Source organism: Neomonachus schauinslandi, chromosome 8 (assembly GCF_002201575.2).
Source record: "Neomonachus schauinslandi chromosome 8, ASM220157v2, whole genome shotgun sequence".
Taxonomy (NCBI): Eukaryota; Metazoa; Chordata; class Mammalia; order Carnivora; family Phocidae; genus Neomonachus; species Neomonachus schauinslandi.
The window spans coordinates 38,645,421-38,664,820 of NC_058410.1; the positions used below are offsets into that span (position 1 = coordinate 38,645,421).

At 37.8% G+C, this 19,400-nt stretch overlaps 1 protein-coding gene across 1 annotated transcript in view; it reads right to left on the reverse strand.

The window, feature by feature from the left end:
* The window catches only part of NKAIN2 (sodium/potassium transporting ATPase interacting 2), a 996,525-nt gene that overhangs the window by 147,388 nt on the left and 829,737 nt on the right, over positions 1–19,400 (reverse strand). Inside the window, exon 4 of the mRNA XM_021693163.1 lies at positions 18,745–18,945. Within this exon, the coding sequence (XP_021548838.1) occupies positions 18,745–18,945 (201 nt within the window). The remainder of the gene's footprint in view (positions 1–18,744; positions 18,946–19,400) is intronic.

A 19,400-nucleotide genomic window follows, 5' to 3' on the forward strand; every position in this document is an offset into this window, starting at 1 on the left:
TTCTCCCTGTGTCCTCATATGACAAAGAGGGTGAGAGTGGTCTCTAGTGTCTCTTTTATAAGGGCACCAATCTCATTCATGAGGGCTTCACCGTCATGATCTAATCACCTCTCAATGATCTCATGATCCCCCAATAACATCTTACTGGGAGTTAAGATTTCAGTATAATAATTTTGGAGGATACAAACATTTAGTCCATGACATTCCATTCTGGTCCCCCCAAATTTATGTCCTCATATGCAAGATACATTCATTCCATCCCAATAGCCCTAAAAGTTTTAACTAATTCCGGCATAAGCTCTAAATTCTAAAGTCCAAAGTTTTCTTAAAAATTATATAAGTCTGACATGACTAAAACTCAAGGTACAGTTCATCCTGAGGCAAATTTCTCTCCAGCTGTAAACCTGTGAAACAAAAAAGTCAAGTACTTCCAAAATAAAATAACGGGGTAAGCATAAGATAGACATTCCCCTTCCAAAGGGAGAAATAGAAGAAAAGGATAATGGTCCCAAGTAAGTCTAAAACCTAATAGGCAAATTCTTTTTTATTTTTTTAAGATTTTTAAATTTATTTGACAGAGACATAGAGAGGGAACACAAGCAGGGGGAGTGAGAGAGGGAGAAGCAGGCTTCCCACTGAGCAGGGATCCTGATGTGGGGCTCGATCCCAGGACCCTGGGACCATGACCTGAGCCGAAGGCAGATGCTTAATGACTGAGCCACCCAGGTGCCCCATAATAGGCAAATTTTTTAGACCGGAAGGCTTGAGAGTAATCCTTTTTGACACAGTGTTCTACCTTTGGACCCACTGTGGTGGCAGTTCTGTCTCTCTGGCTCTCCTGGGCAGGGGTTGTATCCCCAATGGTCTCCCAGGATAAGGCCATGGCCCCATGGCTTCAGGTAGTCCCACCCACATGGTTCTGCTGGTTACAGCTCACACTGCAGTTCTTTGCAGGGGTCCCATCCCTGAGGCAGTAGGCAATGGCATCCTGGTCCACCTTAATCAGAAAAGCAGTCCCACCCTTTGAGACCTCTCTATATCCCCCTCTCTCCCCAATCTCCACCAGGCCTCACACTGTGGGCCTGTGGTCAAAGTGGCAGTCCTGAGCTCTGAATTGCCTTTGAGGGAGTACTTCTTTCCTTGTCTTTAAGAATAGAGCCTGGCTTCTCTTGAGATGACAGATTAGGTTGGTATTCACATCATTATCAAACTGTTGCTTGTCCACACCCTTAGCGTTCACTTTTGAGCACACTCTAATTTTTAAAAATTTGGCTAGCTGAGTCTTTTCCAAATACTTAAGTTCTGTTTCCATTTTGCTTAACAATTCCATCTTTAAACCATTTCTTTCTTCTTGCATTTTACTATTAGTAGGCAAGAAGAACCAAGTTGTTCCTTCATCAATTTCCTTAGAAATCACCTCAGCTAAACAGCCAATTTCATCACTCACAAGTTCTATCTTCAACAAAGCACTAGAACATAAACATGTCATCCACATTTGTTACTACTTTATGATAAGGACTGCCTTTTATCCATCGTCTGATAACATATTCTCCATTTCCATCAGAGACCTCATCAAGTCTTTCCCATCCATATCTATTCTCGAAAAAGAAACTATAGCTATCCTTTTTTCTTTATGAGCCTTTACTAGAACTGCCTTTAAAATTATGTTGCTAATAATTTAGTTTTTCCTAGCATGTACCTCAAACTTGTACAGTCTCTACCCATTACTCAGTTCCAAAGCCATTTTCACGTCTTTAGACATTTCTTACAGTAGCAATTTCTACCTTAGTTGGTTCCTGCTGCTATAACAGAATACCATAGATGGATGGCTTGTAAACAACAGAAATTTATTTCTCACAGTTCTGGAGGCTAGAAATCCAGAAATCAAGGCACTGCTTTGATTTTAACAGAGTTAAAATCTGGTCTTAACAGAGCTGGTGTCTGGTGAGGGTGTGCATCTTGTTTGCAGACTGCTGACTTCCCTGTGTCTTCATGTGGCAGAGAGGGTAAAAAAGCTCCCCGGTGTAGGGGTGCCTGGGTGGCTCAGTTGTTAAGCATCTGCCTTCGGTTCAGGTCATGATACCAGGGTCCTGGGATGGAGCCCCGTATCGGGCTCCCTGCTTGGCAGGAAGCCTGCTTCTCCCTCTCCCACTCCCCCTGCTTGTGTTCCCTCTTTCGCTGTGTCTCTCTCTGTAAAATAAATAAAATCTTAAAAAAAAAAAAGCTCTCTGGTGTCTCTTTTATGAGGGCACTAATCCCACTCATGAAGATTTCACCTTTATGACCAATCACTTCCCAAAGTCACCACCTCCTAATACCACATTGGGTGGCGGGATTTTAACATATCAATTTTGGGGGAAGAATACAAACATTCATCCATAACACAAAGCCAGACAAAGACACTATGAGAAAACTATAAGCCAATATGCATGATGAACATAAATGCAAAAATCTTCAATAAAATATGAGGAAACTGAATTCAACAGTTTATTAAAAGAATCATACACCATGACCAAGTGGGATACAAGGATGGTTCAACCTACAAAACCACACAATGAGATATACCATATTAATAGAACAAAGAATAAAAATGTTGTAATCATTTCAACAGATTCAGAAGAAAAATAACTGAAATAATTCCACACCCCTTTGTGATAAGAACACTCAACAAACTAGAAATAGAAGGAAATTACCTCAACATAATAAAAGCCATATATGAAAAGTCCACAGCTAACATTACATTCAATGGTGAAAAACTGAAAGCTTTACCTCAAAGATCAAGAACAAAACAAGGATGTCCACTCTCACCACTTCTACTTAACATAGTACTGGAAATTCTAGCTAAAGCTAAGAAAAAGAAATAAAAGGCATCCAAATCAGAAAGGCAGAAGTAAAATTATCCCCATTTGCAAAAGCACATGTTCTTATATGTAGGAAATGCTCAAGATTCCACAAAAAAAACTGTTATTACTAATAAATGAATTCAGCAAAATTGTAGGATACAAAATATAAACATACAAAAATTATTGGTTTTTCTGTACACTAACAACAAATTATCTGAAAAGAAAACTAAGAAAATAATCCCAAGTCTGGGGAGGATGGGGGCCACTGAGTAATGCAATCCCTATCAAATTCCCAATAGTGTTTATGGCAGAAATAGAAAAAAACAGTTCTAAAAGTTTATAGAACCACAAAAAACTCTGAATAGTGAGAGCAATCTTGAGAAAGATCAAAGTTGGAGACCTCACACTTTCTGACTTCAAAACATATTGCCGAGTTACAGTTGTCAAAACAGTATGGTACTGGCATAAAGACAGATGTAGACCAATGGAACAGAATAGAGAGCCCAGAAATAAACCCATGCATATATAGTCAACTGATCTTCAAGAAGACTGTCAAGAATACACAATGGGAAAAGACAGTCTCTTCAACAAACAGGTTTTGGGGAATGCTGGACATCCAAAAGAATAAAACCGGGCCCTTACACCACACAAAAATCAACCCAAAATGGATTAAAATTTTGAAAATTAAAAACTTTAACCCGAAACCATAAAACTCCTAGGAGAAAACACAGGGAAAACACTTCATAACATTGGTCTTGGAAATGACATTGAAAGCACAGACAACAAAAGCAAAAATATACAAATGGGACTATGTCAAATAAAAGGCTCTGCACAGCAAAGGGAACAATCAACAGAGTAAAAAGGCAACTTATAGAATGGAAGATAAAATTTGCAAACCATATATCTGACAAGAATTTAATCTCTGGAATATATAAGGAACACCTACAAATCAATGGCAAAAAAGTAACCCCAATTTTAAAAACAGGGAAAAGATTTGAGCATTTTTTTTAAGAAGACATACACAGGCTAAAAGGTCTATTTAAAAAAAAAAAGATCACTGTCACTCTCATCAGGGAAATGTAAATCAAAACCCGAATGAGATATCACCTCACAACTGTCAATATGGCTATTATAAACAAAGACATGAGTTGGTGAGGATGCAGATACACAAAATAGAAACACTTGTGCACTGTTGTTGAAACACAACATGTGCAGCCATAATGAAAAGCACAATGAGAGTTCCTCCAAAAATTAAAAATACAACTACCATATGATCCAGAAATCCCCATTCTGGGTATTTTTTTTTTAAGATTTTATTTATTTATTTATTTTTAGAGAGCGAGCGAGAGAGAAACAGCATGAGAGGGGAGAGGGTCAGAGGGAGAAGCAGGCTCCCCGCTGAGCCGGGAGCCTGACGCGGGACTCGATCCCAGGACCCTGGGATCATGACCTGAGCGGAAGGCAGACGCTCAACCATCTGAGCCACCCAGGTGCTCCCCCCATTCTGGGTATTTATCCAAAATAATTTAAAATAGAATCTCAAAGAAATATTTGGCATTGTATATTCACAACAGGTAAGAGGTGGAAACCACCTAAATGTCCACTGACTGAAGTACAGATAAAGATGTGGTATATACATACAGTGGAATATTATTCAGCCTTAAAAAAGAAGACAATCCTGTCATATGTGACAACATGGATAAACCCTAAAGACATTATGCTAAATGAATTTAGCCCAGCCAAAGAAAAATGTAAACTACAAGATTTCAGTTATATGAGGTATCTAAAATAGTCAAACTTATAGAAGAAGAAAGTAGAATCATGTTGCCAGGTACTGAGGGGAGGGGGATATTGGAAGTTGCTACTGAGTAGATACAGAGTTTCAGCCAAGCAAGACAAAAAAGTTCTAGAGATCTGCTGTACATCCATGTACATTATAGTTAATGATATTGTACAATTAAGAATTTGTTAAGAGGGTAGATTTCAGGTTAGGTGTTTTTTTACCATGTAAATAAAAAACAATCATAATCATAATCATAAACCCAATGAGTTATGCTGATTGTGGATGAGGAATGAGGAAACTGAAGCTTGGGGAAGATGCCTGATGTTTGTCTCTGTACCCTTTGCACACAGTTTCAGTGTCTGAAATGGTGAATCCTCCCCTTTGCAACCCACATTTTTTAGCCTTATTCAATATCCAGTTACACCTACCTCACTCTGTCCTCTCCCTCATTCCACACTCACTAAACCTCATGGTCAAAGACTTTCTCTCTCTTTTATTATCTCTTTCACTCTTAATATTCCCCAGAGAACCCTGAGGAATATTTGATTTACTATAATTACTATACTATAGTAAATATTATAGTATTAATTGTACTATAATTGAAGATAATCAAACTGACTCTTACTTTTGCAGAACATAAGGATGCTCCAACTAAAGGTGCTCTTTTGTTCTTTGGAACTACAGATACTTCCCTTCGTTCTTCCAGTTTCCACGGCATCCAGTGAAAAGCACTGTCCCATAAGTCATAAAGTAGAAACTTGATTGATCGACAAGGCTTCAGAAGCAGACATAATTTAACAAAACCCAGTCTGGGTTTTTTTCCAGATAATTTCTTTTAATATGTTAGAAAGGTGAAGGAGAGGGAAGCAGTTCTCACACTCAACACTCTTGGAGACTACTTTGGCAGGAATTTATTTTGTGCCCAATATTTTAAAAAAATCATCATCTTAATGATGCAGGTGAAAATAATAGAGGAAATTTCATTTCGTGGCTCACAGGATTTGATTTCCTCTATTAGCTGGAGGCATGCATCACTGCAGATTTGAAATCCCTTCATCTCACCTCTCTGAATCTCAGAGCAATATCTTTAAGTCCCACCAAAGAGTGTTAATGAGCCACAAAAAGATGTTCAATAGACTTTTCTCCTTCAGACTAAGAATCTAGTTAGTGGTAGACAAGTTGAGGATGGCATTCGAGTTCACCTTTTAAATATTTAGACCAGTTTCTCTTTTTAAAATGTGTCCGTTGTCAAGAAAAAGCTAAACAGTATATGGTTCTTGGTGGCCAATCTAATATTAAAGGTAACTGTCCCTCTCTGTACTTAAAATGACCTCAATTTGTAACTACCTGGATTGCTTCCAGAGTCATCCATAATTTAATTATATTTATCCCAGCTCACCTAGAAGAACTCAAAATGAAATGGTGACTTTGGTTTGTGAGGTTAGAATCAATAGCCATTAAGAGAATGAGGAGATTTTTAAATCTAGGAAAAAAGCAAGTACTTAAAATATCCCTTGCATCAGCCTCAACATTCTGGGTTCTCAGACAACACAGATATGGTGGAATTTTATCATGATGCATTATGCAGCTTTAATGCCCAGAAAGGTAGGAGTTAATGCAAGAGTTGATTGTCGATTAGAATAAGAGCTTAAAGTTCCGCTTTCAGAGTATTTTGGACGTGCATGGCACATTTAGAGAGGCAGACAGATCCTGAAGGAGGACTGAAATAGATGAAAGCTATAAGATAAGAAGAAAATTCTATGTAAGCCAAGTGTATGAGTTTCTCTAATCATGTCATTGGCATCATGTAAATGCCAGACACCATTTATATACAGCTTAGATATAGCAGATGTTGGCATTTAAGTATATAGGTTGCTTGAGAGAAAATTGCCCTTGAATGGAAGAGGAAGTTTACTGGCAGAGAAAAATGATTTTCTCAGTTAACAGTTATAACCCCAATAACAGAATTGTTTTCAACCAGAGGTTGCGGGGTGGGAAAGGAGGAGAGATATAATGATACTTCAATTCCTATCTAAAAAAGAAAAAAATCAGCTTCAGTTGAAATTGCGGATGTGTGGGTTGTATACATAGAACCTTCTCCTCCCTCTTTTCTAAACCTCAAGGCTTCATGTTAAATGGAACAAATCACATCCTTCGTGGTTCTGCTCTGTTTGGTACAGCTGCTTGCTGCAGGTGGTGCCCTAAAAATATATTGTTTGTTTATTTTGCAATATAGCAGTCTGCAGAGTGGTACCTAACAATGCAACAGCTCCCTTCACTTTCTGTCAGTGAACCCAATGATGAAAGATGGAGACCCCCACCAATCCTAGCATGAAAAGGCCCCAATAAGAGGCACAGGTTGTGCTTGCGGCTCAGCTTCCAATAAGTTCCATTTTCTTTGGATTCATGAAGCAAAGCTGACAAGCAGACTATCTGTCATCAGAGCCTCTGACTGGGGCTCAGCGAAGCAAAGCGAAGCAACAAACCACCTTTGTTGGGAGAATCGGCATCCTTCTCTAGAGATTAACATCTGTAAGCATATAGGGTTTAAAGGGAAAAAGAATCTGTAATGGATCACAAAAAAGAAAATAAAAGTGAAGAATCATCTCAGGTAAATGTCCATGCAGATATATTGAAATAGAGCTTTTAATAATTTTTATAACTTAAATGTTTAGATAATTTTTCCAGCCACACTAGCAGGGTTCTCACAGTTAACCCTGTTCACCTGAAAAGTTGTTGACACAACACCATCACTTACATGGAAAGTTGTTTTATACACTATAGTGACAATATGGATGCACAGAATTATGTTTTCATTAATATGATTCTAAAGTTCCTCCAACTCAGTCCCAGATTAAGTACCACAGCAACTCTAAAGCTTTGAAGACCAGAAGTTTGAACCAAAAAAAAAAAAAAAAGTGGGCACCACGTGGCTAACGTCATTCTAATTCAGACCTCAGACTCACAATTAAAGGACAATAAAGGAGTGGCTAAACATATTTTCTCATTTAGTTTTGGCCACTCCTTTACCATCTTTTTAGTATTCAGCCTCCTTTGACAACTTGTTTCGAGCCTTTTAATTTGTAAGCAACGACTTTCCTAAATTTATGAACTAAGCACATTGCTGAAAACGAATAGGAGAACAACTGTTGAGTCACTGACATGGAAATTTTTTGTACCTTACAGTATAATTTCATTTAAAATTGATTTTCATTGTAATAGATATAGTATATTAGGACTAAATCAACCTAAACATGATCTGTAAGTAAGAGAATGGTATAAAATTACAGCAAATATTTGTAAAATTTAGAAATTAGAAAAAAGAGAGAGAATCTGCCTATAATTCTGTGATGAAGAAAGAAATCACTAGGGTTATGGAAAATGGGTAGGAAAAGTGAAGATAAATGACTGGAAGACACTGGATAGTTCAGGGTAAAAGAAACAATTTGTATTTATAAAGTTGCTGATAAGAAGCTGGTTAAACTTAAGAGATGGAGAGCCTAAGAATCAATAAGGAGAGGAGAGCAAGGTAGACATTTCAGAATAAAAGAAGAGATAAAGAAAACCAAAATATTCTTGGAGCCATGACACTCTCTAATTCAGTCCTTGACTTTGCAGCCATATTTGCAATTAGCATTAACCAAATCATCATGTGACAAGTAGCTGCCTCATTAGGTATAATAACATATAATATTGTGAATAAAGTTAGAAGGAAATTACAAGTGATAGACACATCTGTGCAAAAAGTTGTGGTCTAACCCTAACCCTAACCTTTCCCCCTTTTTATGGTGATCTAATTGCATTGGTTAAAAGCAGCTAACCAGTTCTTTAGAATATGCTCTCTAGCCAAGTCTAACTTTATTTAGATGCTGTACATGGACAAGCTTGATTATTGAACCAAAATGAGAACATTAAACAAACATCACAGCCCTCACTAGTAACATTGGGACTTTGCTGTCAAGTGTAGACTCCTTCCTTCAAGAAAAAGCTGGTGACCATTTTAAATGGCTTGTCTGGAAACTTCTGTAAATCTTTTGTTTTAGTAAAATATTTTTTGTTATTCTAAAAAAAAAAAGTTGTGGTCTTGATTCTCAGGGAATTTAAAATGGGTTGAGAGTCACAATAAAGGTCAGAGTTGGGACAAAATCTACCATGATGCCATAAGGGCAGGAATGGGCAGGAGGAGAGTGAAGAGCAGGAATCATATGCCCAGTTGTTTGGAAGAATTAGAGTTTAAACTCCTATTTATAGGACTGGTAAACACAAAAGGTGCAGGAGAAACATTACAGATGGCTTTTTTTCTACTATGTAAACACTCTTTAGCTTAAGTGTGTTTGCCCCTATTTTTATTCTTTTTCATTCAAGTATCACATGCTAAACAATAAATTATCCCTCATATTATAGCTGTCATTATCAATCGTCTTTACAGCCTTCCTTTGAGAATGCTTGCTGTTATTTGAAAACACGTACATATTCCACTATTATTATTCTGCCACCGTGTTTAGAAGATCCAGTGAAAAGGAAATAGCCATCAAAGACTTATTTCTTAAAAACTTTTTATCATAATAAATGATCAGGACTGGAAAGACATCCTAAAAGACAGTGATATTATATATTACAAAGGAAGATGGTAAACCTTTGTTCAAGGCCAGTAGTTTGTCATGTGTTTCAAAACTTACTCTACTTTAGTATATTTACATATACTTATTTTTCTGAAATAACTTCTGATTTAATGTACCTTATTATTTATTCTGAGCTAAGTTTATAATTACAAGATTAAATATAAGAAATGGGATTGTACACGGTTCATCGCACAATTTCAGACAATTCAACTTAAATCTCATATTATTAAAGAAAACCTAATTCTTGGTAATCTGTTGCAGCTTATAATCCTCACTATCTTAAATAAACTGGTATTTTTATTCCATGGTGTGTCTAAGTATTCTCATAGATCAAGTGATATTATGCTTCAGGGGTAAGCAAGTGCTTCAAACATTATGTAGAAAAGCAGACATTGCACACTGGTGATAATGGTTGATATGGGATAAAACTTGCCCCTGTGTAGGCTAGTGTACTGGTACACTGAATAGTATCACACTGCCTTTAAGAATCACTGTCGTATCTGAGGAGTGAGTAAACTTAGTAAGATTTAGTTCATTTTTGCACATCACTGTGAGTTATTCTGAAAAAATGATAGTATTCTCAATAAGCAGTGGAAGATCCTGAGCTAAGGAGAAAATAAATAACACCACCTTTATTGTTTTCAGGCAATTTCTTAAGAATGATCTCATTTAGTTCATGATTACAAAATAGTTTATTATACAGCTGGGTGTAAGATTTAAGGATTGTTACTCCCAGACTGTGAATATTTTACCTGATATTTCTGCTTTGCATGTAGGGTATACCAGAGAATATTAAAAGCAAAAAAGTCTTAGACTTAATCTGATTTTAGAAGCTATTCAAGTTCTTGCACTCTGCTTATTCATGGACTCACAGAACTATTCCCCAATTTACAAGGGCACCTTTCAGAAATAAAGCAAAATACAATAAAGACCATGATAACTGATTACTCAGGGTTTATTTATTTTTTTACCAAAACTTGATTGATAACTGTGGATAAGACATCAGGGTGCTATCCTTTGAGTGCCAGTGTCGAAATGGCTTTATTATTGTCTAGAGGAACTGAGAGTAGATTAGAAAGTTAAAAATGTGCCCATTTCAGAAGTATCAATACATCTTGATTATTTCTTACTATTTAGGAATAAGCCCAGCTCAGGTTCTAAAATTAATTTGTGGAATGTTGTTTATATGTTTCGCAGCCCTCAACTGTGCCAAGAGATGTCCTTTCCTGCCTATTTACTGTTTACTGCCTTCATTCTCAGATTTCAGTAACTCTGTCGTTGGCAAAATCCCTTGTTTGCAATTGCGATTTGGTTCTTCTTCCCGTATTTTTGTGAGTATTTGTATAAACTATTTTGATGTTACAGAAAGACAAATCACATTTATTTCATTTTTTAAAAAGATTTTATTTATTTATTTGAGACAGAGAGAATGAGAGAGAGAGAGCACATGAGAGGCGGGAGGGTCAGAGGCAGAAGCAGGCTCCCTGCCGAGCAGGGAGCCCGATGCAGGATTCGATCCAGGGACTCCAGGATCATGACCTGAGCCGAAGGCAGTCGCTTAACCAACTGAGCCACCCAGGCGCCCACATTTATTTCATTTCTTGGGTTACCACCTTTGACAAGTGGGTCTATGTATCTGAGTACCCAGGAGAGCTAGAGTTGGAGCAGCATGTAAAACATTCCAAGCCAAGCAGCAAAGCTGTTGACCATCCTAGGAGCTAGGAAAGAAACCGAGTGCCTGTTATTCTGTCCATTTCTGTCACAGGCAGCAAGCAATTCTGTCCTCAGAAGAAAACTGTTGTAGAGTCATGGATACTGGACTAGGAATCAGAAGACTCAGTTTTCAGTTTGGGGTCCACTAACTCACTCTTTGGTGTGGAGGTGTGGCAGACACATTGTAGGTTCACAGATTCGGTACTTGATCACAGGGTAGACCCTGCAGTACTTGGAAGGGAAATGACTCTCAAGTCATTTCCAGGAACTGATGGAGCAACTGGAGCTGTTGTACCATTTTGGTTTTATAGGATCATCTTATTTTTTGACCAAATACCTTGCATTTCTGAGCAATTCAGGACAATAGAGGGATCAGGGAAGGGGAAGGGAAGAAAGAAAGGGAAGGCACTGATATTTCTGGTAAAAATTTTCAAAAATGACACCCAGCTAGGTCCTACCTTAAGCCTAAAGGGCACAGAATTTCCAGAAGTAGGTTCATGTTTATGGTAATCCTTTAAACAAGTGAGTAAATAATTTCTATTCTCAGCCAGCATTAAGAACCACTGTTTTAATTTAATGCTTAAATGCCTTTAAGCATTTCCACTCCCATATATCCTGAAAGAATTTTTAAGAATTAATTTGAAAACTGTGTACATTTGAAATTGATGCTTGATGTTTTTCATCATTATTTTTAATTTTTTAAACAATGCATTTTATTTTTTTAAAGTAATCTCTATACCCAATGTGGGGCTCAAACTCATGACCCTGAGATCAAGAGTCCCATGCTCTACTGACTAAGCCAGTCAGGCACCCCCTCATCATCACTTTAAATAGCTGCAAAAGGGCTATTTATTTTGGCATATTATAAATATTAATATCTTTTAAAGAGACATATTAGTCTTTGAAATCCATTCAATAAAATTTGAATACCACTGTGATTTGAATTCACCTTCTTTCATTTAAGAACATGCATCCCTAAATGTGAGACAGGAATCCATCAAAATCCTAGAGGAGAACATAGGCAGTAACCTTTTTGACATTGGCCACAGTGACTTTTTTCAAGACATGTCTATTAAGGCAAGGGAAACAAAAGCAAAAATGAACTTTTGGGACTTCGTCAAGATAAAAAGCTTTTGCACAGCAAAGGAAACAGTCAACAAAACTAAAAGGCAACCCACAGAATGGGAGAAGATATTTGCAAATGACATTACAGATAAAGGGCTGGTATCCAAGATCTATAAGGAACCTGTCAAACTCAACACCCAAAAACCAAATAATCCAGTCAAGAAATGGGCAGAAGACATGAACAGACACTTCTCCAAAGAAGATATACAAATGGCTAACAGTCACATGAAAAAATGGTCATCATCATTAGCCATCAGGGAAATCCAAATCAAAATCACAATGAGATACCACCTTATACCAGTTAGAATGGCAAGGAAGGGAGGCAGGAAACAACAAGTGTTGGCGAGGATGTGGAGAAAGGGAAACCCTCTTACACTGTTGGTGGGAATGCAAGCTGGTACAAACACTTCGGAAAATAGTATGGAGGTTCCTCAAGATGTTAAAAATAGAGCTACCCTATGATCCAGCAATTGCATTACTAGGTATTTACCCCAAAGATACAGATGTAGTGAAAAGAAGGGGCACATGCACTCCAATATTCACAGCAGCAATGTCCACAACAGCCAAACTGTGGAAGGAGCCGAGATGCCCTTCAACAGTCACATGGATAAGAAGATGTGGTTCATATACACAATGGAATATTACTTAGCCATCAGAAAGGATGAATACCCACCAGTTGCATTAACATGGATGGAACTGGAGGGGATTATGCTAAGTGAAATAAGTCAAGCAGAGAGAGACAATTATCATATGGTTTCATTCATATGTGGAACATAAGAAATAGCACAGAAGACCACAGGGGAAGAGAGGAAAAACTGAATGGGAAGAAATCAGAGAGGAAGACAAACCATGAGAGACTCTGGACTCCGGGAACCAAACTGAGGGTTACAAAAGGGGAGGTGGTGGAGGGATTGGGTAACCGGGTGATGGGTATTAAGGAGGGCACATGTGGTGATGAGCACTGGGTGTTATATACAACTAATGAATTGTTAAACACTACATCAAAAACTAATGATGTACTATATGCTGGTTAATTGAACATAATAAAATAAAATAAATTAAAATAAATATGTTGCAAAAATAAATAAAATAAAATAAAATAAAAAACATTCATCCCTTCAAAATGAAGCAAGTTCACAACTCAGATTTACTATTTATCACTTTAATAGCAATGTTGTAAGCTACATTAAAATCAGGACCCAAATCTTTGACCACCAAATCTTTGTTTTTGAATATGTCTTTCCAGATTAAAGAAAGCATCAAAGTGCAGTGTGAGCAATAAGGCAACTCATTTTCATCCGTGCACCATGCACGCCACCAACATCCAAAGAAATATTCCTGTGCCATTCCCAGTGCAATCCGAGATTAACTTGGATAAAGGCTTTTGAAGTCTTGAAAATTTCTCACCAATGGTATTCCTAGGCAAGTCTTAACAAGCCAAATAGCAAATATATATCATTAACTGGGAATAATTGGAAACATCTGTGGCTCCATCCACGTGAAGGCACGTTTTAACTTCAAAAATTTTTTTTACCACAATCTGTTAAACAAGGATTTCCATTATTTTATGCACTCTAAAACATACAAAGTTTTCTGGATAGGGAATAGATATGACTGAAGGATGAACTTGACAGTGATCCTGTTTTTAGCTATGAACAGTGCACCAGGTATTAAGGCCTTTTCTAAAGTCATTTATGGGGCACCTGGGTGGCTCAGTCGTTAAGCGTCTGCCTTCAGCTCAGGTCATGATCCCCGGGTCCTGGGATCGAGTCCCACATCGGGCTCCCTGCTCGGCGGGAAGCCTGCTTCTCCCTCTCCCACTCCCCCTGCTTGTGTTCCTGCTCTCGCTGTCTCTCTCTCTGTCAAATAAATAAAATCTTTAAAAAATAAAAATAAAAAAAGTCATTTATGATGTTCCTGCTAATTTGTATATGGTTTCTAAGCCAATTTTAATAGTTGCAGAAAATAGTAAGCTTATTAACGTTTTTACCAGTATCCTCTGCTGGTATCCTAAAAATATTAATCATCGATCTGCTGTGAACTCAGAAGCGTGTTGGAAGTAAAGGAAATAAAGGAAAACAAAACCCAGCGATTTTGGTTGGAGAGGCTTAGCTTAAATTTAGAGATATTAGTCCTCTGGAGGTAACCAGAAAAAAGAGGGATTACGTACTTGTTTGTTTGTTTTTTCCAATGTATTATTTGAAACTGTAACATATATTTTAAAATATAAAGTTACTTCAGTACTGCTATAAATACTTTTCCTTAAAGCTTATTTATTTACATTTCCTTAAAGCTTATTTATTTACATTTCCTCGTAAAACACCCTCCACGTTCCATCCTATTGGTCACAGGAAGTGAGGTATAATGTGTGTCTAAAAACTATGAGGCACATACACCTCCATTCCCCTCACCCACGGCAGACATGGCTAATCAATCACGGCATTCTTTGCCACTGAGGAACTCTGAATTTGGGGGTTTCAGGAATCCATTTCCCACCAGCTGCTGCTGGCATGCAGGCTGCAGCCTATTTCCTATCCTTGGTACCAGAGGAAAACTTCGGTCAGCATGTCCATCCTCCCTATTTACTAGCTAAGACATCTTGGGAAAGGCTTTTAACCCATTTTGCAGCCCTCACAGGACTGTTACACAAATCAAAAGATTTAATTCCTGTGAACACATTTTTGTAAACCAGGCAGTTGCAATCACATGTTTGAAGAAATTGGCTTAATTCTTTTGTAATGCGAACAATACCATCTCTGTAGTTGATCTCCTCCCTGGCTTTTCCCATACATATTTATTTGATCTATTTTGAAAGTGTGGGTTTTTTGTTTTGTTTTGTTTTGTTTTTTTTGTTTGTTGGTTGGTTTTATTAAAGCTGTGCACACCTGTATTCCTTTTGAATGCGATATCTGATACTAACTAGAAGAAAATGCTGCTGAAGTAGGAGAAGGCTAGAAGTCTCACACCTGGCTCATCATTACGGTGTTCTGGCAGTCCTCTCTGCTCAGCTGGAGGCTGTGTGATTAATAGCCCTTCTTCCCAATTATGTGGATATTATACTCGTCTTCCTTTGGCTGTAGATGGAAGATATCTTATGTATGTGCGATGCAAATGTGGGCTTTGTGAATGCTAATTTCCAAATCAGCTAGGAGTTGATTGGCAGAAAACCGAACAACAGGGCGACAGGATTGCCAGGGGTCAGGAATCTGTGAAAGAAAAGCTGAATGAAGTTGGAGGAAATGAGCTAGAAAGATTTGGAGTGAGTCAAGAGCAGTAGCTGGGCAAGCAGCTCCTTGGGAAAGCAGATCCAAGCGAGATACCCTGGAAGAGAGGGCAGCTTCAAAGACGTGTGGAAGCAAGGAGAAGCAGGAGTTTAGCTGACTTTACAGAAAACAAGGTGGAGCTAAGAAGACAACATTAAGCCAGAAATTGCCCAAACAGTATTCTCTGTCTACCATGACCCCAAAATGTACCTATTTGCACCTGGTTTGTATCCTGAGGAACCTTGCCCTATTTTTGACTGTGACATCGTCAAAGTCAGGGATCCTGTCATTTGTTTTTCAGATGCCAGCAGGGGACAAGCCCTCAGGAAGAGTTCACTGGACCTGACTGAATTGAATGTTGGATTGTCTGGGGGGGTTTTGGGTAACATGAAAAGGGGAGGAGCAGAGATTCAAGACACCATTTCATCTCTTAATCATGACAACAGAAGTGATCAGAATGACTATAGGAAAATCTAGTTGGAAGGCTTCCAATTAATAGGCAGAGTAAATTGTTCACAAAAAGTCCCATTTTGGTTTCCATTCTAAAACTCTACTTAAGATATTCTAGGTTTTCTGCACAGCAGATGCTTTCAGCCTTGAGGCTGGCTAGACAACAGCAAGCCCAAAGACAGAAAGGGTTTTGAAAATTCTCCAAGTAACTGGCTTGGGTACACTGTTGCTAACTGACTCTCAGGTGATCCACAGTCAGCACTGCCAAAGAAAAATGCCTCCTGGGCGGAAGAACAGGTGGAAAGGGGAGAAGTAAAGAGACCACATCCTGTGATGGTTTGCTCAAACTATTTCTCTACTCAAATAGGGGCAATGTAGACAGCAGTGAGAGCCAGGAGCTTGAATTATCAGTCACATCTGTTCTTAGGGACCCTCCTTCCCTCTTCCTTGCACTCTAGCCACTTCACATTTACAGATGATTTTACTTTGGGCAGTATGTCAGCCTCATGGCCATTATGTTGTTTTTTTTTTTAAGCAAATACCTGTCTGCCAAAATTTTATGTGGGCATAATAAATCTATGAATATAGTTTATACATACACACATTAATTCAACTAACTCTCTAAAACAGTCATATATAACTATCCATGCACATAAACTATATCCTTACAGCATCCTTGACATACAAGTGGAAGTTTTCCAAAATGTGTGGGTCCAGTAAAAAAGGGACTTCCAATGAGGGGATGTTTTATATAAAACCCCTCTCTAACACATTATCTGTCCCCAAATGCCAGAAACGTTTTATTTTTCCTTTGTGAGAATGAATACTTAATCCAAATGGATTTTAAATAATGAAATGACTTTTTCCATCCCATCAAATCTAACTTATTTTTATTTCAAGATAATTAAAATGAACAGTTTTAGAGTTTAAGAGTATTGTAGAAGGGTGTATTTTTTTTTAAGATTTTATTTATTTATTTGACAGAGACACAGAGAGAGAGGGAACAGAAGCAGGGGTAGCGGGAGAGGGGGAAGCAGGCTTCCTGCGGAGCAGGGAGCCCAATGAGGGGCTCAATCCCAGGAACTTGGGACCATGACCAGAGCCGAAGGCAGATGCTTAACGACTGAGCCCCCCAGGCGCCCCAGAAGGGTGTATTTGTTAAGAAATGTCTCAGGTTGCACATATTCAAGGGAGATTACTCAATGCTTTAGCCAAAACATAATTCAAATATCGTGGAAATAATTTATGCTGACCTCCCAAAATTTACATTCTCCCTTCTTCTTGGCCATTTTGCGGTTGGGTGGGACTGTGTGACTAGTTCTAGACAATGAACTGTAAACAATGAGCTTCTCTTCCCAAGGAGAAGCATTTTTGTGTCAGTGTAGATACTCCATATCTGTGCTCTCTGGCATGGCAACCCGTGATGACTGAGATGGTGGCTTCTCCACCAACCTTGTTTTCTTAGTGACAGTGATTGACAGAACTTTCTACTGACCCATAAGAATAAACCTTTATGGTTTTTAGTCACAATGATTTGTTAATGTTTACTAGCACGGAACACTTAGCCTACTGTAATTTATGTGCTTGTATGTATATGTACATGTGCATGTATATATACATTCTTCATTAAAAAATCTAGTAACTATCTATTAGTTATATAATCTAATACATATACATTCATATGGTTTTATTAGTTCCAGAAGAATTTTATGTGAACTAATTGATGCCATTCTATCCAGAACATGTTATGTCTTGTTATTTAAGAATTGTGAGTTAACATCACTCCCAAAGTAATTAACTGAAGAAAGACTCAAAAAGCAGATTCCATTTGCATTATTTGTCATTAACAATCTTAAGGCTATGCACAGTGGTTTCAGATCTACATGGAGTCTAAGAAAAATATATGTAGATCTGTACATATAGGATATGTAAGAAATAAATGGAGACATGTATAATAAAGTTGCCTTTATAAGTCCTATAAAATTATGCATTTAGGCTTAGTAAAAGTCCTTCTTGAGAAAGGATGTGTTTATCTCTTTGTCATAGTGATACAACATAATATGTTTTTTAAAAAGATTTATTTATTAGAGAGAGAGAGAGTGCATGAGTCAGCGGAGGAGCAGAGGGAGAGGGAGAGAGAACCCCCAGCAGACTCCCTGCTTAACAAGTAGCCTTACTCAGGGCTCGATCCCATGACCCCAAGATCATGACCTGAGCCGAAATCAAGAGTGGGATGCTCAACCAACTGAGCCACCCAGGCACGCCATAAAATAATATGTTCTATATAACAGACATATATTACAAATATGTTCTATAAATACTAGATACAAATACAAAGGAATCATTTATAACTCTTACTGCCCCCTGGTAGAGGGAGGGTTCTTTTTCAGTTTAATACTATGATAAATGGAGGCATGATAGTCCTAGAAGTAGAATTTATGAAAAGCTGAATTGTTTTGAAAAAGAGGAGAAATGATAGAAGGTGATGCATTGTACTTTGGGAAAGTCTAGGAAGAAGAATATGAGCAGAGTAGGAGAATTCCCAGGGCTAGCAGCACAGACAGAAAGAAGCAATAGGGGGAAAATATCTATTGAAATCTTATAAATTTAGGCATCATAGCATGTTAGTTGTGAAGACTCTCTGATCTTTTTGCGGGAGTCTTTGGAAAGGTCCTATTTACCAAAAGCCAAATGATCAAAATTTGACTGGTTGGATTTCTTACATAAAATGCTGAAGATACCAACGCCTATTTACTGATTTACTGACTGATGACATTTTACTTTGCCCTGGTTTAACCTAACAAATCCCTATAGAAAGAGGCATTAATTAGAAAAAAGCAAATAGCCACACTTTATCCACAGATTCCATTTGTGTGCACTGAATTTGCATGGAAATAAAACAATTCCAGAAGCACTAGAAGGAGTGGTTGGTGGTCAACACTTACTGCGAGGACAATCTGGAGGGAACTATGAGCCACTTCTATGTACTGGTACTCCAGAAAACACCCTGAGACCGTGATGTAGCGATGGTCTTCTGGGGCCCAGTCTGGTGCAGGTGTCACTGATGTCACCGTACATCCTGGTCCATTCTCCATCCACCAAGATCGGTGCATTGAAATATTAAAAGTCAGGATAAGGTCTGTTTCCTGCAAGAAGGCAATTTATAAGGATGAGAATCACTTTATAAATGTTAGTCAGCTTATTTGGGACTGACTTGGAGTTTTCCAATTGGAAATGTGGGTTTCTTCCCCCCCTCCCCTCACCGTATTATGGACAGAAAGGAAGCATCCCAAGTAAAACTATTAGTTCCACTTGAAAGTTATGTACCTATAGATTCCATTTATGAGGTTGCCTGACTACAATAATATAAATAAAAATATTTATTAGTAAAATTATCAATGGCTGGCATTAATTGTAGCACTGAAGAGTCCTTACTTGTGGGGACCTAAAATATTACAAAGGGGATGATTTAAACTATTTAATCATGTGAAGTTCATCTTATTTTAAATCAGCTACTTTTTCAACCTCAGGATATTTACCTTTTATGCATTTAAATATTAAAGTTGTATTTCAATTTGGCAAAATTTAACATAATGTGACT